Source organism: Malaclemys terrapin, chromosome 1, assembly GCF_027887155.1.
Source record: "Malaclemys terrapin pileata isolate rMalTer1 chromosome 1, rMalTer1.hap1, whole genome shotgun sequence".
In the NCBI taxonomy this organism is placed as follows: domain Eukaryota; kingdom Metazoa; phylum Chordata; order Testudines; family Emydidae; genus Malaclemys; species Malaclemys terrapin.
The window spans coordinates 52,890,021-52,910,091 of record NC_071505.1 but is presented as its reverse complement, the minus strand read 5'-3'; the positions used below and the strand labels follow the sequence as shown (position 1 = coordinate 52,910,091).

Sequence of the window (20,071 nt, the reverse complement as noted above, 5' to 3'; positions counted from 1 at the left end):
TTTACCTGGTTATAGTCACATATATCACCCCCAAAAAGAAACAGCCTCAAAACAAACAAACATATTAAGAAAATGGAAGGATTCTCGGGATCTGACTGAAGTGGCAAATGTTCATACTCAAATACTACTTAAATTATAAAGTCACTATTTTTAAACATTCCATAATTTATTAGGATTTAATATATTGTTTTCCCAACTACTAGACACATTTCATGCTAGAAACATATGAACTAAGACATGTTACCTGACACATTTAAAATTAAAAGACTGAAAAAAAACACAAAGTGCACAGTAAGGAATAATCCCTCTCTTGTAGGACGATGTGCTGGGTCACCTAATAAGTTTTTCCTCTGAATATACCTTAAAAAACTTACTCCATACAACAGATACACTAATGCAAATATGATTTTTTAAAACAGAAAGTCAGCATTTCAAAAACTCTATTGACATAATTTGATACCCTCAATTCCTATTTTATTCCAAACAAAACAAGATATTACGGAGTACCATGGGGCTACTCTTAAGCATCAGGCTAAGATCCATTCCTTCAATAGCGCTGACTCTCTGAATTAGACATCCAGAATATTCCTACTATGTTATGTTATGTTATGTAAGTGCTAATTATGTGCTTGGTGCTGCAAATGGCACAAATTAAAAAAAAAAAAAAAAAAAAAGCAGTCAGTGTTCTGAGGAGCTTATAATTTTTAAGAGGCCAAGCCTGCAAACAGTTACCAGGCACATCTTTATTTCTGGACATAGCTCCACTGAAGTCTTGTGTTTCATTCAATTTAGTTTTAAAATATGCCCAGAGAGTGTCTTCCACCACTTTCTTTGGAAGACTACTCCCACTGCCAAATTCCTTAGTGATCTCTCACTGTGAGGAAGATTAGCTGATGGGCCTATGCACAGAAGTTTTCAGGATCAGGCCCTAAGAACAGACACAAATATGACTCACTAGGAAATTCAGAGGACAACTTGTTGGCTAAAATGTGCTGTGACCCTCATGCAGTGATCGAGGGTACTAAAGTTACAACATAATGGAACTTCTCCTTTAACTCATGCAGTAGAAGCCTGTGCTTTTGGCGCTGAATATCTCAGGTTCAATCTCCACTGATGACTCTTTCTGACAGCCAGAAAAATATCTGTCTGCAACAAAAGTTTTAAGTGCATTCTACCTGTATCAGGTAACTGTATGCTATAAAAAAGACCTTTGAAAATCAGAAGACCTGCAGGACTGGCAGTAAAGAGCGCATTGGAGGAAGGAAACAACACAGAAAGACTGAAGAGAACTATTAAAGAAATGTATGCGTCTCTTTCTACTTTCTCACAAATCAGTTAAAAGGTAACAGTACCTTAAAATGGAACAGGCTGTTGACATAAGACATTTGCTTATTCAAGTTTTAATAACTATACATTTCTGCTGAACTAGTTAAAAGTGGGTGCTGCCAAAAGAGATGCTGTGACAGCAGGCCTATTCTCATAACATACCATGTGGTCTTGGACTGCAAGGGAAATTCTCTTAGGAGTTATGACTGTCAATGAGGGGAATTGAAATAATAAATTATAAACTTCACTAGTGTAGGGAACACTGAATAGTACTAATTTATATTTTTCACGCTTTATGCTATTCTTTAATATTAGTTATAACATCTGCTTAGTGAAATAATGCTTAATGAATTACCAGTTGTAAATAGGAACTTAGAAGCAATTTGCAACTCTTGTATAGTTTCCTCCCAGAAGCAGAAGAATTTGAAGGCGAGAGTGGAGTATGTGTGCGCGGAGAGGGTTGGTGAGTGAGAGAGACACAGACATTCTCTCTCTTCATGCTTTTTAAACTCTTCTGTAATTGATAAGGAAACTAAGAGTTTCCTTTCCTTCCCCTAACCTTCCTGGATTTTCTCTCTGCTTCCACTTCCTAATAATTACTAAGATTAGAATTAAACATGATAATAGTTCTTACATATTCATCTCCAAATATAATGTAACAGGATATTTATTTATGCAGATGTCAACTTACCTGATGAAGATCATTACCCAACGCATACTCCTGAAAGTAACCTGGTGCAGCAGATGATGCTCTAATGGCTTGCCATAATTTATACTGACAACCTCCAATGTAGTGAGACTTGACACCTGGAAGGTGGTTATAGTTTCTAAACACAAATGCTTTCAGTGGTGTTCCTCTGTTTACAATAGTGCTTACTGCAGCTACCTAGTAGGTTAGAAAAATAAAGATAATTTCAGATACCTACACTATATCTCCCACAGCTACAAGATTTAAACATTAGCTTTGTACATCATGCTGTGGGTACAAGTACACCTGACAATACAACCATTAAAGTAAAACAGGAAAATAAAATTCACATGACTAGCTTGAACAAAAATTAATCCCTTGTAATTTACAACCCTCATAAACCAATTTTTTTTTTTATTGGGTATAGTCAAGAAATTTTCTTCTTTGTTTCTATCCTATGTCATGTTCTATTGCCCTTCTGGTTGTGAAATATGGACATTGCTCCCCGTGGAGCTCACCAACGCTTCTCCCATGTCAACCAGAGTCACAGCCGCAGAATTGAGATACCTCATCCCCAAGATTCTGCTCACCCGTAAAAGCTAGAGAAACTCAAACTCTGAGGTAAAGACAGCATCCTGTATTATTTTTATCTTTAAAAAGAAGACGACAGAACTTAATGGAAAGAAAGCACAGAGGGAAAAGTTTTGTTTGTTTGTTTTTGAATTGGAGGTGGTAGTAGAAAGAACATACAGACTTTTAATTCCCTATTCCTCTTCCAAACAGGCATCATGAGTTACCAGTACCGTATGCTACAACAGTCAAGAGAAAATAGGTCTCTGTATTAACTAAGAAAGTTTGTAAATCAGTGAAATATCTTTTCTTGACCTTGTTATTTTCAGTGAGAAATAATGAGATTATCACTATTTGCTATTCTGTTTTTCACAAGTTCTATCAACTAAAATTTTACAGAAAATAGTCACATGCCTGACATAAAATGATGTTGCTGTTTTTTAGTAAGTTATAGGCAAAGGCAAATGTTGGAGAAAAAAAATATTGTTTAAAGACAAGTCTCTATGTCTAACAAGTGTTTTATTATTTTTAACTTATGTGGATGTTATTTCCAGCTTCTTGGAGCAACTATAAAATAGTTATTTGTAATCAACACAAAGAACTACATTAAAGGGTGGTCAAGGCTGCAAAGAGGAGCATTCAAAAAGTCAGAAAATAGCAGTATCCAAGTAAAAATGATGCGCAACACGTACCTAATGTTACAAGCCTCAACAGAAGTAACTAGATTCTCCAGTCTAGCACAGAGGCTCATATCTTAATAATTCATGTATAAAGTGCACCTTTGTATTACACTTGTGGCATGCTTCCTTATCTCAGGAAAACAAAAGATTCACTATATTTCAACAAAAAATAATCAAATTACAATGTAACTAAAATAACTAGGGTCATAAGTAGTATGAAATTCTCCTACATTTTATAGTTCTGGAATTTTCCATAAAGATACTAAAATATCATGGACAAAAGAATTGTGCATGTCATTCCAAGTGGGAGAGAGAAAGTAGTCCTTCCCAGAAAGAAAGGTCTGGAAGCAATGATCAGAATGTTTTAGGGAGATGCTTACCCATAATTATATTCGCTATTTACTAAATGCTTACCATATGATGGTAAGAATTTGCAAGATCTTTAACTGATGATGCATAGCTCATGGCTGGCATTGTCTAAAACAATGCCTCTTGGCAAATTAGTGGGTGGGTGATACTATTTGCATACTAGTTTACAAAGTAGTCTTTGTTTTTGTGAAAGTATTACTCATCAGCACTTGAAGCTGAAGTTATGATATCAGCGTATTAACTCCCATCTCTCAGTTGCACAATTACAAGTAAATCACTATATTCACAGAAAATATAGCTTCACCAGGAAAAAAAACAATATATGTGTAAAACTTCTATATGACAATGATTAAGGTACAAATGATGAAGTACAATTTTCTGTTCACCCCAAAAGGGTCGTCTTCTGCTCCCATTGAAGCCAACGGCAAAACTTTCATTGTCTTCAATGGGAATAGGATCACACTGAAAAACTCATATTTGGTTTTTTAACACCTACACATTTTTCACTTCAGGATATAATCCTAATCTGCGAAGTACTAAATGCTTCCTGCAAGGCACTAAGCATCCAACTCTTACTGAATTCAATAGGAGTTGAGAGCAACCTTGTACGGTTGCATGTTTTATTTGGATAATACTATAGCCCTGTCACCACTAAAGTGGTTACTTTGAATAACTAACAGTTTCATATCTATTTATATACTCATTTTATTACTCAGGAACTTAGAAAGGCAAGATCTCAGTTCAAAGATAACTTTCAAATTAAGTCAGTACAGGACATCTCCCTCAAAAAGTAATATGTCATTCCAGCTTTTTCCATGTCCTCCTTTTACACACAGAGCATAAGGAGAGTCAGTTGAGCTCATGTCTATTTTCAGAAGAATCTGAACCTTTACCGTTTAATTATAAAACATTGAATATAGTACTATAATGACACTAAGGCACCTTTAATTACCAAATTGTTCTTAACCATGTACATAAGAACGTAAGAATGGCCGTACTGGTCCAGACCAAAGATCCATCTAGCCCAGTATCCTGTCTACCGTAAGTGGCCAATGCCAGGTGCCCCACAGGGAGTGAACCTAACAGGTAATGATCAAGTGATCTCTCTCCTGACATCCATCTCCACCCTCTGACACACAGAGGCTAGGGACACCATTCCTTACCCATCCTGGCTAATAGCCATTAATGGACTTAACCTCCATGAATTTATCCAGTTCTCTTTTAAATGCTGTTATAGTCGTAGCCTTCACAACCTCCCCAGGCAAGGAGCTCCACAAGTTGACTGTGCGCTGTGTGAAGAAGAACTTCCTTTTACTTGTTTTAAACCTACTGCCCATTAATTTCATTTGGTGGCCCTTAGTTCTTGTATTATGGGAATAAGTAAATAACTTTTCCTTATCTACTTTCTCTACCTCACTCATGATTTTATATACCTCTATCATATCCCCCCTTAGTCTCCTCTCTTCCAAGCTGAAAAGTCCTAGCCTCTTTAATCTCTCCTCATATGGGACCCGTTCCAAACCCCTAATCATTTTAGTTGCCCTTCTCTGAACCTTTTCTAGTGCCAGGATATCTTTTTTGAGATGAGGAGACCACATCTGTGCCCGGTATTCATGATGTGGGCATGCCATCGATTTATATAAGGGCAATAATATAGTCTCTGTCTTATTCTCTATCCGCTTTTTAATGATTCCTAACATCCTGCTTGCTTTTTTGACCGCCTCTGCACACTGCGTGGACATCTTCAGAGAACTAGCCACGATGACTCCAAGATCTTTTTTCTGATTCGTTGTAGCTAAATTAGCCCCCATCATATTGTATGTATAGTTGGGGTTATTTTTTCCATTTCTTTTCATTTATCCACATTAAATTTCATTTGCCATTTTGTTGCCCAATCACTTAGTTTTCTGAGATCTTTTTGAAGTTCTTCACAGTCTGCTTTGGTCTTAATTATCTTGAGCAGTTTAGTATCGTCTGTAAACTTTGCCACCTCACTTTTTACCCCTTTCTCCAGATCATTTATGAATAAGTTTAATAGGACTGGTCCTAGGACTGACCCTTGGGGAACACCACTAGTTACCCCTCTCCATTCTGAGAATTTACCATTTATTCCTATCCTTTGTTCCCTGTCCTTTAACCAGTTCTCAATCCATGAAAGCACCTTCCCTTTTATCCCATGATAACTTAATTTATGTAAGCCTTTGGTGAGGGACCTTGTCAAAGGCTTTCTGGAAATCTAAGTATACTATGTCCACTGGATCCCCCTTGTCTACATGTTTGTTGACCCCTTCAAAGAACTCTAATAGATTAGTAAGACACGATTTCCCTTTACTATTTGTACTAAAATGTACTATTTTATTTCTTTTCCTTCCTAACAAAAACAAAATACCCTCTCCTTTCTCATTTTTCTCTCTTGTGCTGTGCTATATATAACTCCTTCAATTAATTAGTGCCCTTCATATACTATAGGCAAACAGATCACTACCTACCAAAGGGACAAGAGGAAACCTGATGATCAAATGGGGAGAGACTACTAGCTCTCTCACACCACCCACAGGAAGAAAGTTAACAGCCAACATCACAGGACTGCAAGGAAACACTGAAAGGATTCTAGGACAAAATAGCAAATCTCTGTAGAATCCAAGATGTGATATAAAAGTGAGGGTAGTTGAGAAGTATGTATTAGTAGTCGGTTCACAAACATCATCTCATGGGAATTAATGTATCTAAAATCAGGACACCTATCAGCTAAGAAGTACAAGACTACTACAGCAGGGTTGGCAAATATTTAAGATATCTTGTGGAATTTTAATTTTTAAATGGGGATTGTTTTTATAGATACTTTTCAGAGTATAGGTTACAAAAATCATGCAATTTGTACAAATAACATTTGTCAAGTGATGGCACTGTCACCCAAAGCTATATGTTCCTAATACATTTTTTTTAAGTACAATATTAGTTCTTAAAAATCTTCACTTACCTTAGGACATCTGGGATTTCTTGCAGTTTCAATCATGAGATCCGATCCCATTCTATCTCTATATAACAGGTAAAAAAATGAAAACACATCACCAGTTTGGCATCATCAGAACAATAAATTAGTCAAAAGAGACAAGTAGGGTGAGGTAATATTTTATTATACTAACTTCTGTTGGTGAGAGAGAAGTTTTTGAGCTTACACAGAGCTCTTCTTCAGGTTTGGGAAACTTACTCAGTGTGTCACAGCTAAACACAAGATGGAACAGATTGTGTAGCATAAATAGTTAAAACATATTTCAAGGGACCGTTCAAGGTGAAGTGGCCTGTTATCTCTCCCACCATGTCTCTCTAATATCTTGGGACCGACACGGCTACCCCACCACTGCATAATCAAAACTAGTCATTTATGCCCACTTTTACTTCTGGTATTTTCTATTTAAAATACACAAGGTGAAATCCTGGCTGCACTGAAGTATATGGGAGTTTTGCCATGACTTCAACAGACCCCAGATTTCATGCACTGTATTTTCTCAGCAGTTGGAAACGATGAATTCATTATTCAAATGATTTGAAAAGAATGAATGAGGCCTCAGTACAACAAAGTATTTAAGCATGTACTTAATTTTAAATCAATGGGACTGGTAATTAAAGTTAGGAACGTGGGACTTGAAAAGGAAATTCTTAAATGTAGTGGTTTTACTTTAATGAAAGTCATTCTTGCTGAGGTGTTGACCATTATCAAACAAGAAATAAAAACATCTTTCTTGAAAAAAGAAAAAACCCATCACTATTACAATTTTTTTTAGAATTTAAGCATGCAGCAAGAAAACAGAAGTTAAAATATCTATTCTTCATTCTGCATAGATTCTTTACAACTCTTCCAACTGTTAAGGAGAAACCATGTGAATCATCCAAAGCTGAATCCATCATCACAACTTTAGGGTTAGTGCTGCAGCATCTGAGTCAGAAGATGACCTCATTACATGATCCAAGACTGGTTTGGGTAGAAGCATGGAAGCAGCACTGTGCCAAGGGCCTTGTATCAGAAGATACCTCTGATCTTCCGTCTCAGCTAACAAAATTCATTTACACCTTAAAATAGACATTCTGGTGGGACAGCTTGAAAAATCTACACGTTACGGACAGTAGGCTCTTGCCCAAGCCAAATTCCCTCAGCTTCTGCAGAATACAAGATTTCATTTACATAAAAATATTCTAGCCCTCCTGATAATCAAAAAAACTTTCTGAACACAGCCCAAGTTTAAACCAATTGGGTGCTGTCTTCCTAAGTCTGCAAAGACAGTTCCAGTGCTGCCACAGTCACTAGTTAAGGTGGTTCTGTGACCCAGCCAACGCTTGGTGCCAACTGGCAGAGGGCACAGGGAGTGCATAGGTATTTACAGGGATCCTCTGGGTCAGATATACACATAATAGTTCATCAAAGGGTGGCATGTAAGGTCTGTACTGAGAGCTGGTATCCCACTGATTGTTATAATCATTGAGAAATATATGTACGGATAATATTGAAGGAGTTACATATCTATACCAAAAATTATGTTCTTAAGGTCTTGACATTAAAGCAGGTCACAAGGAGGTGACATATTCAGACATGTTCCTTTCATACAAGAGCTAGTAGACACCTAACTCCCTATCTGGCCATTGTGTACTGTATGCCTATTTGCATGAAAGAATACAATGAGAGATTGTGAAAATCTACAAGAAAGGAAATCTACAAGACAAAAAAAACACCATGGGGAGTGGTCATGTGGATGAATAAAAGACACAGTATGGGACTAGTATAGTTTGGGAAGCAAAGAAACACTGGAGTCCTTCACCTAGGAGGGAAGTGGACAGCATTTGTATCTCATGAAGAGATGGATCACAGCCAAACCTGGCTGTAAAGCACTGCAATGATTTTGGGGGAGCATTACTCTACTATACATGACAGTATTTCAGTCTATGTTCTAGAATGAATGTTATGATTTTATTTTATATTTAACCACTTTTTTCCAATACTTGTACTTGCTACTACTTGAAACTCTTTAAATACTTGATTTCACTATAAACATACCTAAGTGCTGTGTGTTAAGTGGGGCACTGATCTAAGATAGAACTGGTAAGCTTAGATGTCCTATTTTTTGAAAGCAGCAGATCTGAATACCTTGAGTGTCCAGTGGACCAGGAACTGGACATGCCAGGAAAATGCTCAAGGGCTGGAGTGTACCAATTGCTAACCTGTAGAGAAACCACAATGCTTAGAGGGGAGTGCTTGTGTTGCCCATGGGCAGTGGAGCTGGGGAGTTGACTGTTTATTGGGGTTGGCATTCATTGATTTGTTTACAGAGACTAGATTGTGCGGATCGAAGTAGAGGACCAGTGGAATACCAAGTAAAAGGGGTGCATGGCTTGGGTGAGACTTGGGATATGGAACTGCTCTTGGGAAGTGTGGCTTGGACCACTGGTGTATTTCACCCCAAAAAGTAGGCTTAGCCTTTGGGATAGTAGACGTTGGGTAATTTTTCAAGACCAACTCAGGCAGAGAAAGTTTACTGTTGCACCAGCAACCACTACAAATTTGTTAGCATTTTTATTATAACTCTGGATATTCTTAACATTCACATAAGTGTCCAATTAATTTTTGAATCTTGCTAAGCATACCGCCTCAACACCATCCCATGGCAATGAGTTCCACAGTCTAATTTTCATCCAATGGTACAAGTCATAGTCTGTTACTAGTTTTGAATTAGCCTATTTTTTAAATTTCATTGAGTATCCTCTTGTTTTTGGGTTACCTTCTCTATACTATTCATTATTTTATATACTTTTGTCATGCCCCCTTGCCTCCTTTCAAAAGGAAACAATCCCAATCTTTTCAATCTCTCTTCCTTTAAGAGTTTTTCCATGACACAAATAATAGGTCACCCTTTTCTAAGCCTCCTCTAACTCTTCTATCATTTCTGAAATGAGGTGACTTGTACTGCATACAGTTTCGTCACTAAGGCTGCACCATTGATTCACATAATGGAATCATAATATTTTCTTTATTATCCAATCTAGTTCTTATGCATCCAAATATCCTGTTTGTTTAACATCCAGTGTGCGGAGCCATTGCTCATCCCTATTTGCATATGGTTTGGGGTAAAATACAGGCAAGTAAATTTATTGATATGAAAATCTGAAACTACCTTAAAGAGAAACCTCGAAAGAGTCTGTAAATACACCTTATCTTTAAAGAAGACTGTGTACAGTGGTTTGGATGTGAGGATGTGCAGTTTGGAGACCCTTCTGGCAGAAGTGATAGCAATTAGGAAAACCACATTCCAGGAAAGGTATAATAAGGAGCACTCCGTTAGAGGATCCCATACGTTTAGACAAAACTAAGTTCAAATCCCAAGGGGAAATGGGCTCCCTTAGTTGAGGGTACAATCTTTCCCTGCCTTTAAGGAGTCTAATTGTCATGTCATTAGAAAAAAAACAAAACAGTTATCCAGAAAGCTGATATTGCTGCCACGTGAACACTGATACAGGAAAATTGCTAAGTTTGTACTGTTTCAGGTGCAGCAGATAGTTGAGTTTTTCCTTGATGGATGAATGTACCAGTGAGGACTTGTTTGACAAGTCCAGATGTAGAACTGCTTTCATTTTGACAGGTAGATGGCTCTGGTGGAAGGATTTCTGATATCTAGGAAGACCTGGTGGACTTGCTCCAAGCAAGCCTGCTCTTTGGGATTTAGCCATGGAACTTCCAAGACATCAAATGAAGGGATTGCAGGTTCACGTGCAGCAGCCAACAGTGGTCCTGAGAGATCAAATCTGGGTGCAACAGGAGTGAGATTGGAGTCTCCACTGAGAGATCCAGTAGAATAGAGAGCCAGTGTTAGCAGGGTTATGCTGTGGCTATTACTACCCAGGAGTGGTCCCACTTGATTTTTAGTAGTGCTCTATGTGGGAGTAGGATTGGGGGAAAAGCAAAATAAAGCTTTCCCATCTAGGGTAGCAGGAAGGCATCTGAGATGGAATCTGTCCTGTGGCCTGGTAGGGAACAGAACTGGTGACATTTTTTGTTGTACTTATTCGTAATTAGGTAAATTTGGGGAGTACCCCACTGCTGGAAAATGTATCTGGCTACATCTGGATGAAGAGACCACTCACGGTGACTGGAGAAAGACTGGCTCAGGTGATCTGCTAGTTCGTTCTGCGCAGGGTGGATTTGATTTAAATCAAATGGATTTAAATCACTAGTCAGGAAGACTCAATTTAATCATGGATTTCTACATAAATGCATTCTTGTTGGTTGTTATAACCTTAATACATATTCTTCACAACTTCAGAGATAGATATAGGTTTCATTTTTAGAAGGTACACACTATACATTTTTAAACAGTGATTTGTTTCATTTGGGCAACCAGGCCTTGCATTTCTTTGTTGCTCTGTTTGCATTTTGCATGCATGCCTGTCTTGCCCATAGGTAGAGGAACTTCATTAAAATATTCCCAAACTGAGTCTCTTTTATGGCCTGCTGCCATTATTGGTTTTCCCTTCTAGTGAGAGAATGGTGTGGTAGATCTCAAATCAATGAAGGCTACACTCAAAAAGACCTCAAGACTTCTGGAATATGCTGCTCAAACAGTTTCCCCTTTGTTTCTACTGCCTGTCCCTCCCTTCTCACACTGTTTTCCAGACTTCTTCTCCTTGTCCAGATCTATTCCGCCCCCAACAATCTTTCAACTCAATTCATTCAACTTTTTGAATCTTTGCATTTTTAGAGAGAGGTAAGGGATTGATTCTGTGTACACAAATAGGGTTGAGGTCTGTTATTTATCACCTCTATATATTATTTATTTAAAAACATTTTTGCTGTTAACAAGCATGTTATCTCCAGAGACACAAAATGACAGTTTGAGAACTGCAAAACTAAGCATCTCTGATGGCATCTTCTAGACTGAGCACTGAGTCTCACTGGGTAGATAGAAAGATTAACCTAAATAATCTATACAGAAGTCCCTGGAATCCTATAAGATTGGGTCCCTAATCCATGAACTATTGGAACTCATTTACAAAACTTTTCTTAAACACATCATTAATATATTGTCTCATAATATAGAATTAGAATTTATAATCCATGATGAGATATCTTTGAGCTATAATGTATCTTAATTAAAACTATCGTTGGATAGATTTTTTCCTCAAAAAGCATTTTATCAAAATAATCCGATTTAAATAAAAAAAAAATCTGATTTTTTTATTTTTTTTTTTTTAAATCATTGATTTTTATCCACCCTGGTTCTGCGCCCCCGGAAGGTATGAGGCCTCGAGGTTGATAGAATGGGCTAGATAAAATTCCCACAAGTGAATTTCTTTCTGACACAGAAGGGATGATTGAGCTCCTCCCTTCCTGTTGAGTAAAACATTGCTGCCATGTTATCTATAAAGACAAACAGGTTTCTCCCTGCAATGAGAGGTAGGAAACCCTGACAGGAAAGATGAATCACCCTGAGCTCTCTGACATTGACATGAAGAGCAAGTTCTATTGAGGACAAAAGATCCTGAGTTCAGAGGGGCCCTAGGTGAGCTTCCCACGCTGGAGCCGAAATATCTAAAACCAGAGTAATTGATGGCTGAGGGCAGAGGAAGGGAACACCCACACAAACGCTGATTCATTGCTGGATTCAACCACCAATTCGGCAAAATTAGAACCTGCAAAGGTACCGTCAGCCCAGTGTCCAAGTGTAGATGACTTGGTGAGTACACCGAGTCCAGCCACGTCTGAAGGGGTCTAACATGCAGCCTCGTATGTTGTACTACATATGTGCACAAGTCCATGTGCCCTACAAGTCTCACAGTTTCAGACTATTGTGGTTGGATGAGTCTTGAGGTTGGTCATGAGAGATCAAATAGCTTGGAATATGGACTCTGGCAGAAAAGCTCTAACCTGGGTAGTGTCCAACATAGCCCCTACAAACTCTATCCTTTGTACCAAGCAAATGATAGACTTAGCTCCATTGATCAGTAGTCCTAAGGCCTTGAAGGCTGACTGAATAAAACGATCACTGGATATAATCTGAGTTTTGGACTAGCCCTTGACTAGTCAGTTGTCCAAGTAAGAGTAGATCGGCACTCCTTGTCTCTTGAGGAACGATGCTACAATGGTCATACATTCTGCCAACACCTGAGGAGCTGCAGGTAAGCCAAACTGAAGCATTGTGATCAGGTAATGCAAGTGCTTCACTATGACTCTGAGGAACTTTTTGTGAAAGGAGGCATCTCTTAAACCAAGGTCAGTGTACCAGTCTCCAGAGAGGGAATAATGGATGCCAGGATGACCATGTAAAACTTTATCTTTTTGAGATAGCTATTGAGATGATGCAGATCTAAAACAGACCTGAGATCTCCCTTGGCTTTTGGGATTAGAAATAATGGAAGTAGAAACCCTTCCCTCTTAAATTCTGAGGAATCTCCTCTATGGCTTCCACCTGAAGGAAAGATTAAACATCCTGGACCAGAAGTTCTTCGTGAGAGAAAGAGGGACAGGGAGGGAGTAGAAGAAACAAACCGGAGCACTTTTATAGCACTGAACATCCAACAGCCCATGGTGATATGGGAACAAGCATTGAGAAAATGGGAAACAAAGGAAAAATGGGGTTTGGCATCCTGGGAACTGGTATGGCATCCTCAAGCATGCCATCCCAACACCTGCTTAGAACCCCTTGGATGTGTAGGTGGGACAGGCATTGAAGCAGAGGTCGGAGGAAAAGGTGGTCTAGGCCTATAATCTTCTTTCTCTGCAGGTCCTTTCGGACAACTGGAATAGAACACCAGAGGAGTTGCTAAGGCCTGAAGTGCTTTCTGGAAGGGCTGGGGTATATAACCCAAGGGACTTTACAGTTGCCCTCAAGTCCTTTAATCCATGGAGCTTAACATCAGTTTGCTCCAAAAAGAGCGAGGATCCTTTGAAGGACAGGTCCTGCATAGCTTGTTGGACTTCCCATGGGAGCCCAACGGACTGCACTCAGGAGCTCCAATGCACGCCATTGTTGAAGCCATGGACCAGGTGCCCAAGTCAACCATGTCTACAGCAGCTTGCAGTGAGGCCCTTACCACCAATTTTCCCTCATCCACTAGCAAGGAGAACTCCTGCCTAGCATCTTCTGGGAGCATGTCTTTAAATTTCAGCATGGAGTCCCATAAATTAAAGTCATACCTGCCCAAAAGTGCATGCCGGTTTTCAAGCCTGAGCTGCAACCGGCCAGTAGAATGAACTTTCCTATCAAACAAATCTAACTTCTTTGAGTCTTCTGATTTTGGGGGGTTGTGCTCTGATGTCCCTGCCTTTCCCTCTCATTGGCAGCAGATACCACCATGATGGAAACCCTGAGATCGTAAAAAAAAGAAATCTAACTAAATACTAATAACCTTAATAACTATCTATTTATAATACAAGAGAGCAAGTCCACTGAGAGAACTTGCAAATGCAAGAAGAACAGTTCCAGTGACCATCACAGGTGGTAAGAAGGAACTGAGAGGGATTAAGGTTGGCTCGGCTCTTTATACCAATGTCAGCAGTATGTAGCAGCACTGGGGGCTCAGGCCACCCCAGTGGGTACCACCGAGGGAAAACTTCCGGCAACTGTGTGTGTACACTAAGAGTGGAATGCACATAGGCAATCACTAAAAGCTCTTATTTAAGTGATATCTTTCCATGCAGAATGTGCCACAATGCAGCTCTTGCAGTGATCCTATACCCCAACCCAAGGTGGGACAAGTCACTTGACTCCATCTTGTCTAAACCTGAAAATATGCAGGAGTTGGACCACTAAAACCACAGAAAATCACAAGCTGGTGAGAGACTGGACCTGTAACACTTTGTCACTCAAAATAGGCATTTTATGCCAATCCAAGGCCAACCCTGAAGATGCATATATTTTCTACTTCAGCCAGAGGCTGGAGAAGAAAGAAGTTATTGTAAAGTGTTTGCTCCACATTTTCATCTCTTTAAAATACTGAATGTGGCGTTAAACCAGCATTTGTTTTCAAGGATTAAACTATGTCCCCAATCTTCTTCCGGATAGTGAAGCAATTCAGGTATAATTTTCTACCAATAGACGCGACCTTCAATATTGTGTGGCTTTCAAAGCAACAGTGCAGAAGACAGACTTCCCGGAATAGCACGATATGGCAAGTTCTTCATTATACTACTGTTTGGGTAACAAGTTGCTTCTACTTTATGTACAGTTGCAAACTTGCCGTCAGTAGATACTATTTGGTAGCGCAGATATGGTCCAGAACATCAATTTTTTGAGGTAAGCAAATGTGTCAGCCAACCTTACTCTACCATCTACAGATGGCTGCTTGAGACAAACTTGACTCACAAATACTCAACTGTCTTAACACAGATGTAATGCTGTGTTTTCTACAAGGAAGTGTTATCATCGAGGGAGAGAGTTAGCACCCAGCTAAAGTGATCCTTTCTGGTAATGAATAGGGAGTTCTAGTCCATCTCAGCTTTAGAATGTCCTCTAAACAAATACTCATTGCTTTCACCAGTAAATACCTGAAGATAATATTGTAATACCCAATCTTGGGTGCTGACATAAAAGCTACTCAAAAGAGGCAAGGAACAAAACAGAATGGGTACTGAAAAATCAGTATTAAAATGTATTGGCAAGTCTACATATGGAAGCTTGTCATTACTGTTTGATAGATAATCAATGTTATTTATCTCTCATTTTTAAGAGCCCAAAAGTTTAAAATGTAAACAATTTTCCTCCATAATGTTTACATGGTTTTCTTAACTTTACTATTTCCAAAAATCAAGCCACTTTAAATATATAATGAATTATGAATACTAAAACTATTTTAAATATGAATGTGAAGCAATTTAATAAAAAAACAAAAACAAAACAAAAACAAAAAACCCCAACATTAACACTAAATACATTTCTTCAACAAATGATTTCCTAATTTGTTATCTGTTATTACACACACAGAAAACCAACTGCTCCTCACTTTATAGACCGATTTTACACAGCAACAGGTACATCTTTTCATCACAATATATTTTTGTGGTTTTTATTTTCTTTTTAAAGAAAAAGGCAATGGGTAGGAAGATTCATACTGTAGCATTTAAAATGGGAGGCAGGGTGCTTGACACAGCCTATTATTTCACTTTTAGCATTTTTCCTGTAGGGAAAATGCACAGCATGTGGCAAGCAATATTTGTAGCAGACATGTAATGAGTCAGAATGAGCAAAGTTGGAAAGTATATGGGCATAAAATCAGAAAGCTGTATATCACAGCTCATTTTATTCCCTGGAAACAGAAGAATGATTGCATTAAAGGCTTTCAGATACTTTGGCTAAATGAAAACAATCAGCTTTTCAAAAGATATTGGTATAGTGTACCTGCCCTTTTAGAACTGTGTTTTTAAACTTTTGCTTACAATTAAAGCAGCAACGAGATCACAGATTTTCAGAAATGATTTAAAATCCATTTTAACTTACTTGAGCATCTTTTCCCAGATATCACTGTCATAAAATGCATGGTTCCAACCCATTTTCATTGTCCCAACAATGACATTCTGCTTAAACACATCTGATCCTAATTTGTGATACAGTTCCTCACATTCATCCAGAGGGATATGGAATAACCCCAACATAAATGCTAATATAGCACCTGAAAAAAATAAAATAAAATTTTAAATGTAACTTGGGATGACACTATGATGCTGTATTATTTATTTTAATATAATACGTTTCAGAAGCATTGATAATTCACATATTATAATATTTTCCTTTAAAAGGTATGATCAATTGACATTTGTGTCACAGGCTCATTTTTTTGTTCAAAGATTATATCAATCTGTTTGGAGGGACATAATTGATAGAAACAGCTTTTACTTTCAGCAATAAAATTACAGAAAGTTTTGTCAAAGAAACAATAAAATATACTTTGATTTATTATTGCAAAAAGTTACGATATAAATATCAAGTTAAGTTTCTTTTTTTATTTGAGACGGCAACCTAGTATGTGAAGTCTAGGCTATATGTAACAACCTAAAATCAAATCATGCTGTTTATTTTTCACCCTTTACATACAGAATGTCTAACAAACTCATCAGTTCAGTAAAGATATTAAATAAAGATATAAAGATTCCAGGAAAGCTCTGAAAAATTAAAAGCTTAGAGTGCTTTGTAATACACAGTATTTCTTTGCAACTGATTTGTAGTTAGCCATTCATTCATAGTGCCATGTAGCGTGTATCAAAATAGCCTGACCCTGAACTGCTGAGAAAAAAGGTTCAATGATATTTGAAGAGTATGCTTGCAGAATACCACAGAATGGACTTGAGACAATGCTGACAAGTGCATCACAGCAGTGGCTTTAAGGGGAGGGCCAGCATCTATGACAGCATGGAATTTTTGTTCTACTGTGTTAACACAAATACACTGAGGGAGCATTCCTTATCATTACTAAGAAATGTTACTTGCACTGCAATCTAGAGTCACTCTGCAGCTAGCACAAAAGAAAAGCATAGATGTATTGAAGTGAACCTGAGCTCTAGTCAGATGCAGAGTTTATACTACAGTAAACCAGACGACACTGCAAATGTGGGCAAGGACACAAATAATCTATATACTGTATAGACATTAGGAATCTGGGTATAAAATAAAATTGGATTCAAATTAGTGCAGTTCAGGAACTACAGATTTTTTAAAAAGGGGGGGGGAGAATATTTGGACAGAAGTAATGTCAAAAAATGCATACATACATATAAAGAACAGCAGGACCACAGATTAGATATGGACTGGCAATGTGATATTATGACTGAACCTCTCCCCCCCTCCCATGCCTCCACAAAAACCCACAACAAGGCCATTGGGGGCTCATATGTAGAGGTATAGTATCAGGGAAAGGGTGTTAATAATTTCCCTTTATAAAAAAATTATGAGACAGATTTTAATTTGACTAGTAGACAATTAAGATAGTGGGGAGAGAATTTAGTAATATCTGAAGAGTTTCAATGCTGGTGAGGGAGAAAAATTGTTAAGGAGAGGCAAAAAGGTATAAATTAGGAGTAATTAGATTAAATTAGGTAAAAGAAAATTTAGGCTCAATATCCCCCCAAAAAAGAGAGTCCTAGATATAAAACTGAGATAGTTATTAGGAAATGTCTAATTAGTAGAATAATCTCCCCAAAGGAAGCAGCCAAAGCTCCATTGCTCGAGTCATTTAAAAACTAGACTTCTCAGAATAAAAGAAAATATGTAATAGGGAAAAATCCTGCATTCACACATTAATATTATCTATACTGCCTGGTCAGGTTAGGCTGTATCGTAGCCTGCTATCATAATGGCAGTAGATGGTACCACCTGCGACTGGCCAAAGTCTCAGGAAGCACCAATGGCTTTGGACGGACGAACATGTGGGGAGTGTAGTGCGACAGCCGATGGAGGTAATGGCATCTAAAGGCTGGAGGATTCAATTATGATTTAACCAATGCAGCCACAAACCTGAGGTAAGGTAATGGCAAACCACCTTTTATATTTTCTCTCACAAGAACTAACATGGGAGAACAAAGGTAACATGATCCATGTGTGGTGCTGAATGGTGAGGAATACCTCCCCCCCACACAGGCCAGAAGGCATGATAAATTACACTGGGGAAGAGGTTCTGACCATATAAGAGTACTGATGGCAGTTATGGTGCTGTACCAAATGCTTCAGGAAATACAGTGCCTGATATTTGCTTGAAGGTAAGGAATAACCTGATTTTCATAAACTAATCATCAGAGTAAAGTATATATGACCAGAGGATCGCTATTGTGACCGAAGAATTGGAAAGATGTAAGATAGCTGTATGTGGAATCTCAAAGCTATGATGGAATTGTAGAGGTCATTTCATGATGATAAATGGTAGAGGTCATTTCACATACTATTCAGGATCCAAGAAAGCAACAGAATATGGAATTATATTTATCTTATCTAAGGAGATATCCAAGTGTGCGCTTTGATAGAACCCATCAACAATTGACTCATTATAATTTGCCTTTGAACTAAGCCAGTTAATATGTCGATCATACAGGTTTACGACCCAACAGCAGCATCTGATGACACAATACATAGATTCTACACATGGTTTGAAGAGACACTCATTCAACACCAAGCAAAGACATCACCCTTGTAACTGGGAACTTAAAAGCAAAAACTGGAGCTATATGCGGTCATAAAGAAGTAATGGGAACAATAGTCTTTGTTTACAAAATGAGAGAGGAAGGCTCCAATCATCTGGTCATTACAAACACCATCTTCACCCAACATCCTAAACATTTATATACATGGAGGTTAGCTGATGGTACAACAAAGAACCAAACAGACTATCAAATAATATTGGGAGATTGAGTATCCCATGGACAAAGACTTTCCCAAGTGCAGACTGCAGGTCAGACCATCAAATTGTTAGCATCAAATAATGTAAAAACAAGAAGATAAGAGTTTTGGTGCACTCGGGAAAGTCTTTGTCCATTGGACGCTCGATCTCCCATGTCCTGATATCTGTTTGGTTCTTTGTTGTGCAGTCAGCTGATCTCCATGTATATAAAATGTCTAGGATGTTGGGTGAAGATGGTATTTATAATGACTAAATGATTGGAGCCTTCCTCTCTCATTTTGTAAACGGGAGGTGAGCTGAGTGTGAAATTAGGGATGGATTAAGAAGGCTTCCAAAAATTATGCTATGATGTCACTAGTATTCAAACATGAATAAATAGCCTTTACTTGAAACTGCCTATTAGATCTGGAAGTTCTTTCTAATATTTATGATTCAACTCAGTACTTCCTCATGGAAAATCAAACTGCAATATTTCAAGTCATGATGCCTGCTAACATATTCTGGGAACAGATTACACTGGATGAGATATATAGAACAGGAGAAATGAGGTACTTAAATTTCTAAAGTGAAGTATACTGTTTTGTACCTAAGCTGTATTGTGTTGTAACCTATCATATACCACTTACATCAGCCTTAATAATATTACATTGTTACTGACTTGACATCACTTTTTGAAAAGTGAACACCAGGGTGATTAATTGGTCAGTTTTGACCTTTAAAAAAAACTGTTCTACTAAGATGGTTTTGGAACCTTTCTTCTTTTCTAGGGAGAAGCATCAGCCCCCCTCTTGAGGTTGTTTTCTAAAACAACACATGGGGTAGTAGCAGGAGCTCCTGAAAATAACACACCGCTGTTTGAACAGTAGCTTAAGATGTACAGCATGGATGAGCAAAGAAGCTTTGGTGCCCACCCTAACATAATATGGCAGCTTGGGTGAGAAATATCACCTCCCAAGAATGAGATGATTAGAGTGGAGACCACACTAAAGGGGAGATCAAAAGGCTGGTTGACAGAAAACCAATTCTATGAGGGAAGAGAAGACAAAGGGTGGAGGGAGACATAGGTGCTGTA

At 38.1% G+C, this 20,071-nt stretch overlaps 1 protein-coding gene across 1 annotated transcript in view; it reads right to left on the bottom strand.

Annotated features, from left to right (window-relative positions):
* PNPLA8 (patatin like phospholipase domain containing 8) overlaps positions 1–20,071 on the bottom strand; it is a 62,343-nt gene that overhangs the window by 28,254 nt on the left and 14,018 nt on the right. The window contains exons 6-8 of the mRNA XM_054024322.1: positions 16,113–16,284; positions 6,614–6,671; positions 2,018–2,212 (exon numbers count right to left, since the gene is read on the bottom strand). Of these exons, the coding sequence (XP_053880297.1) occupies positions 2,018–2,212; positions 6,614–6,671; positions 16,113–16,284 (425 nt within the window). The remainder of the gene's footprint in view (positions 1–2,017; positions 2,213–6,613; positions 6,672–16,112; positions 16,285–20,071) is intronic.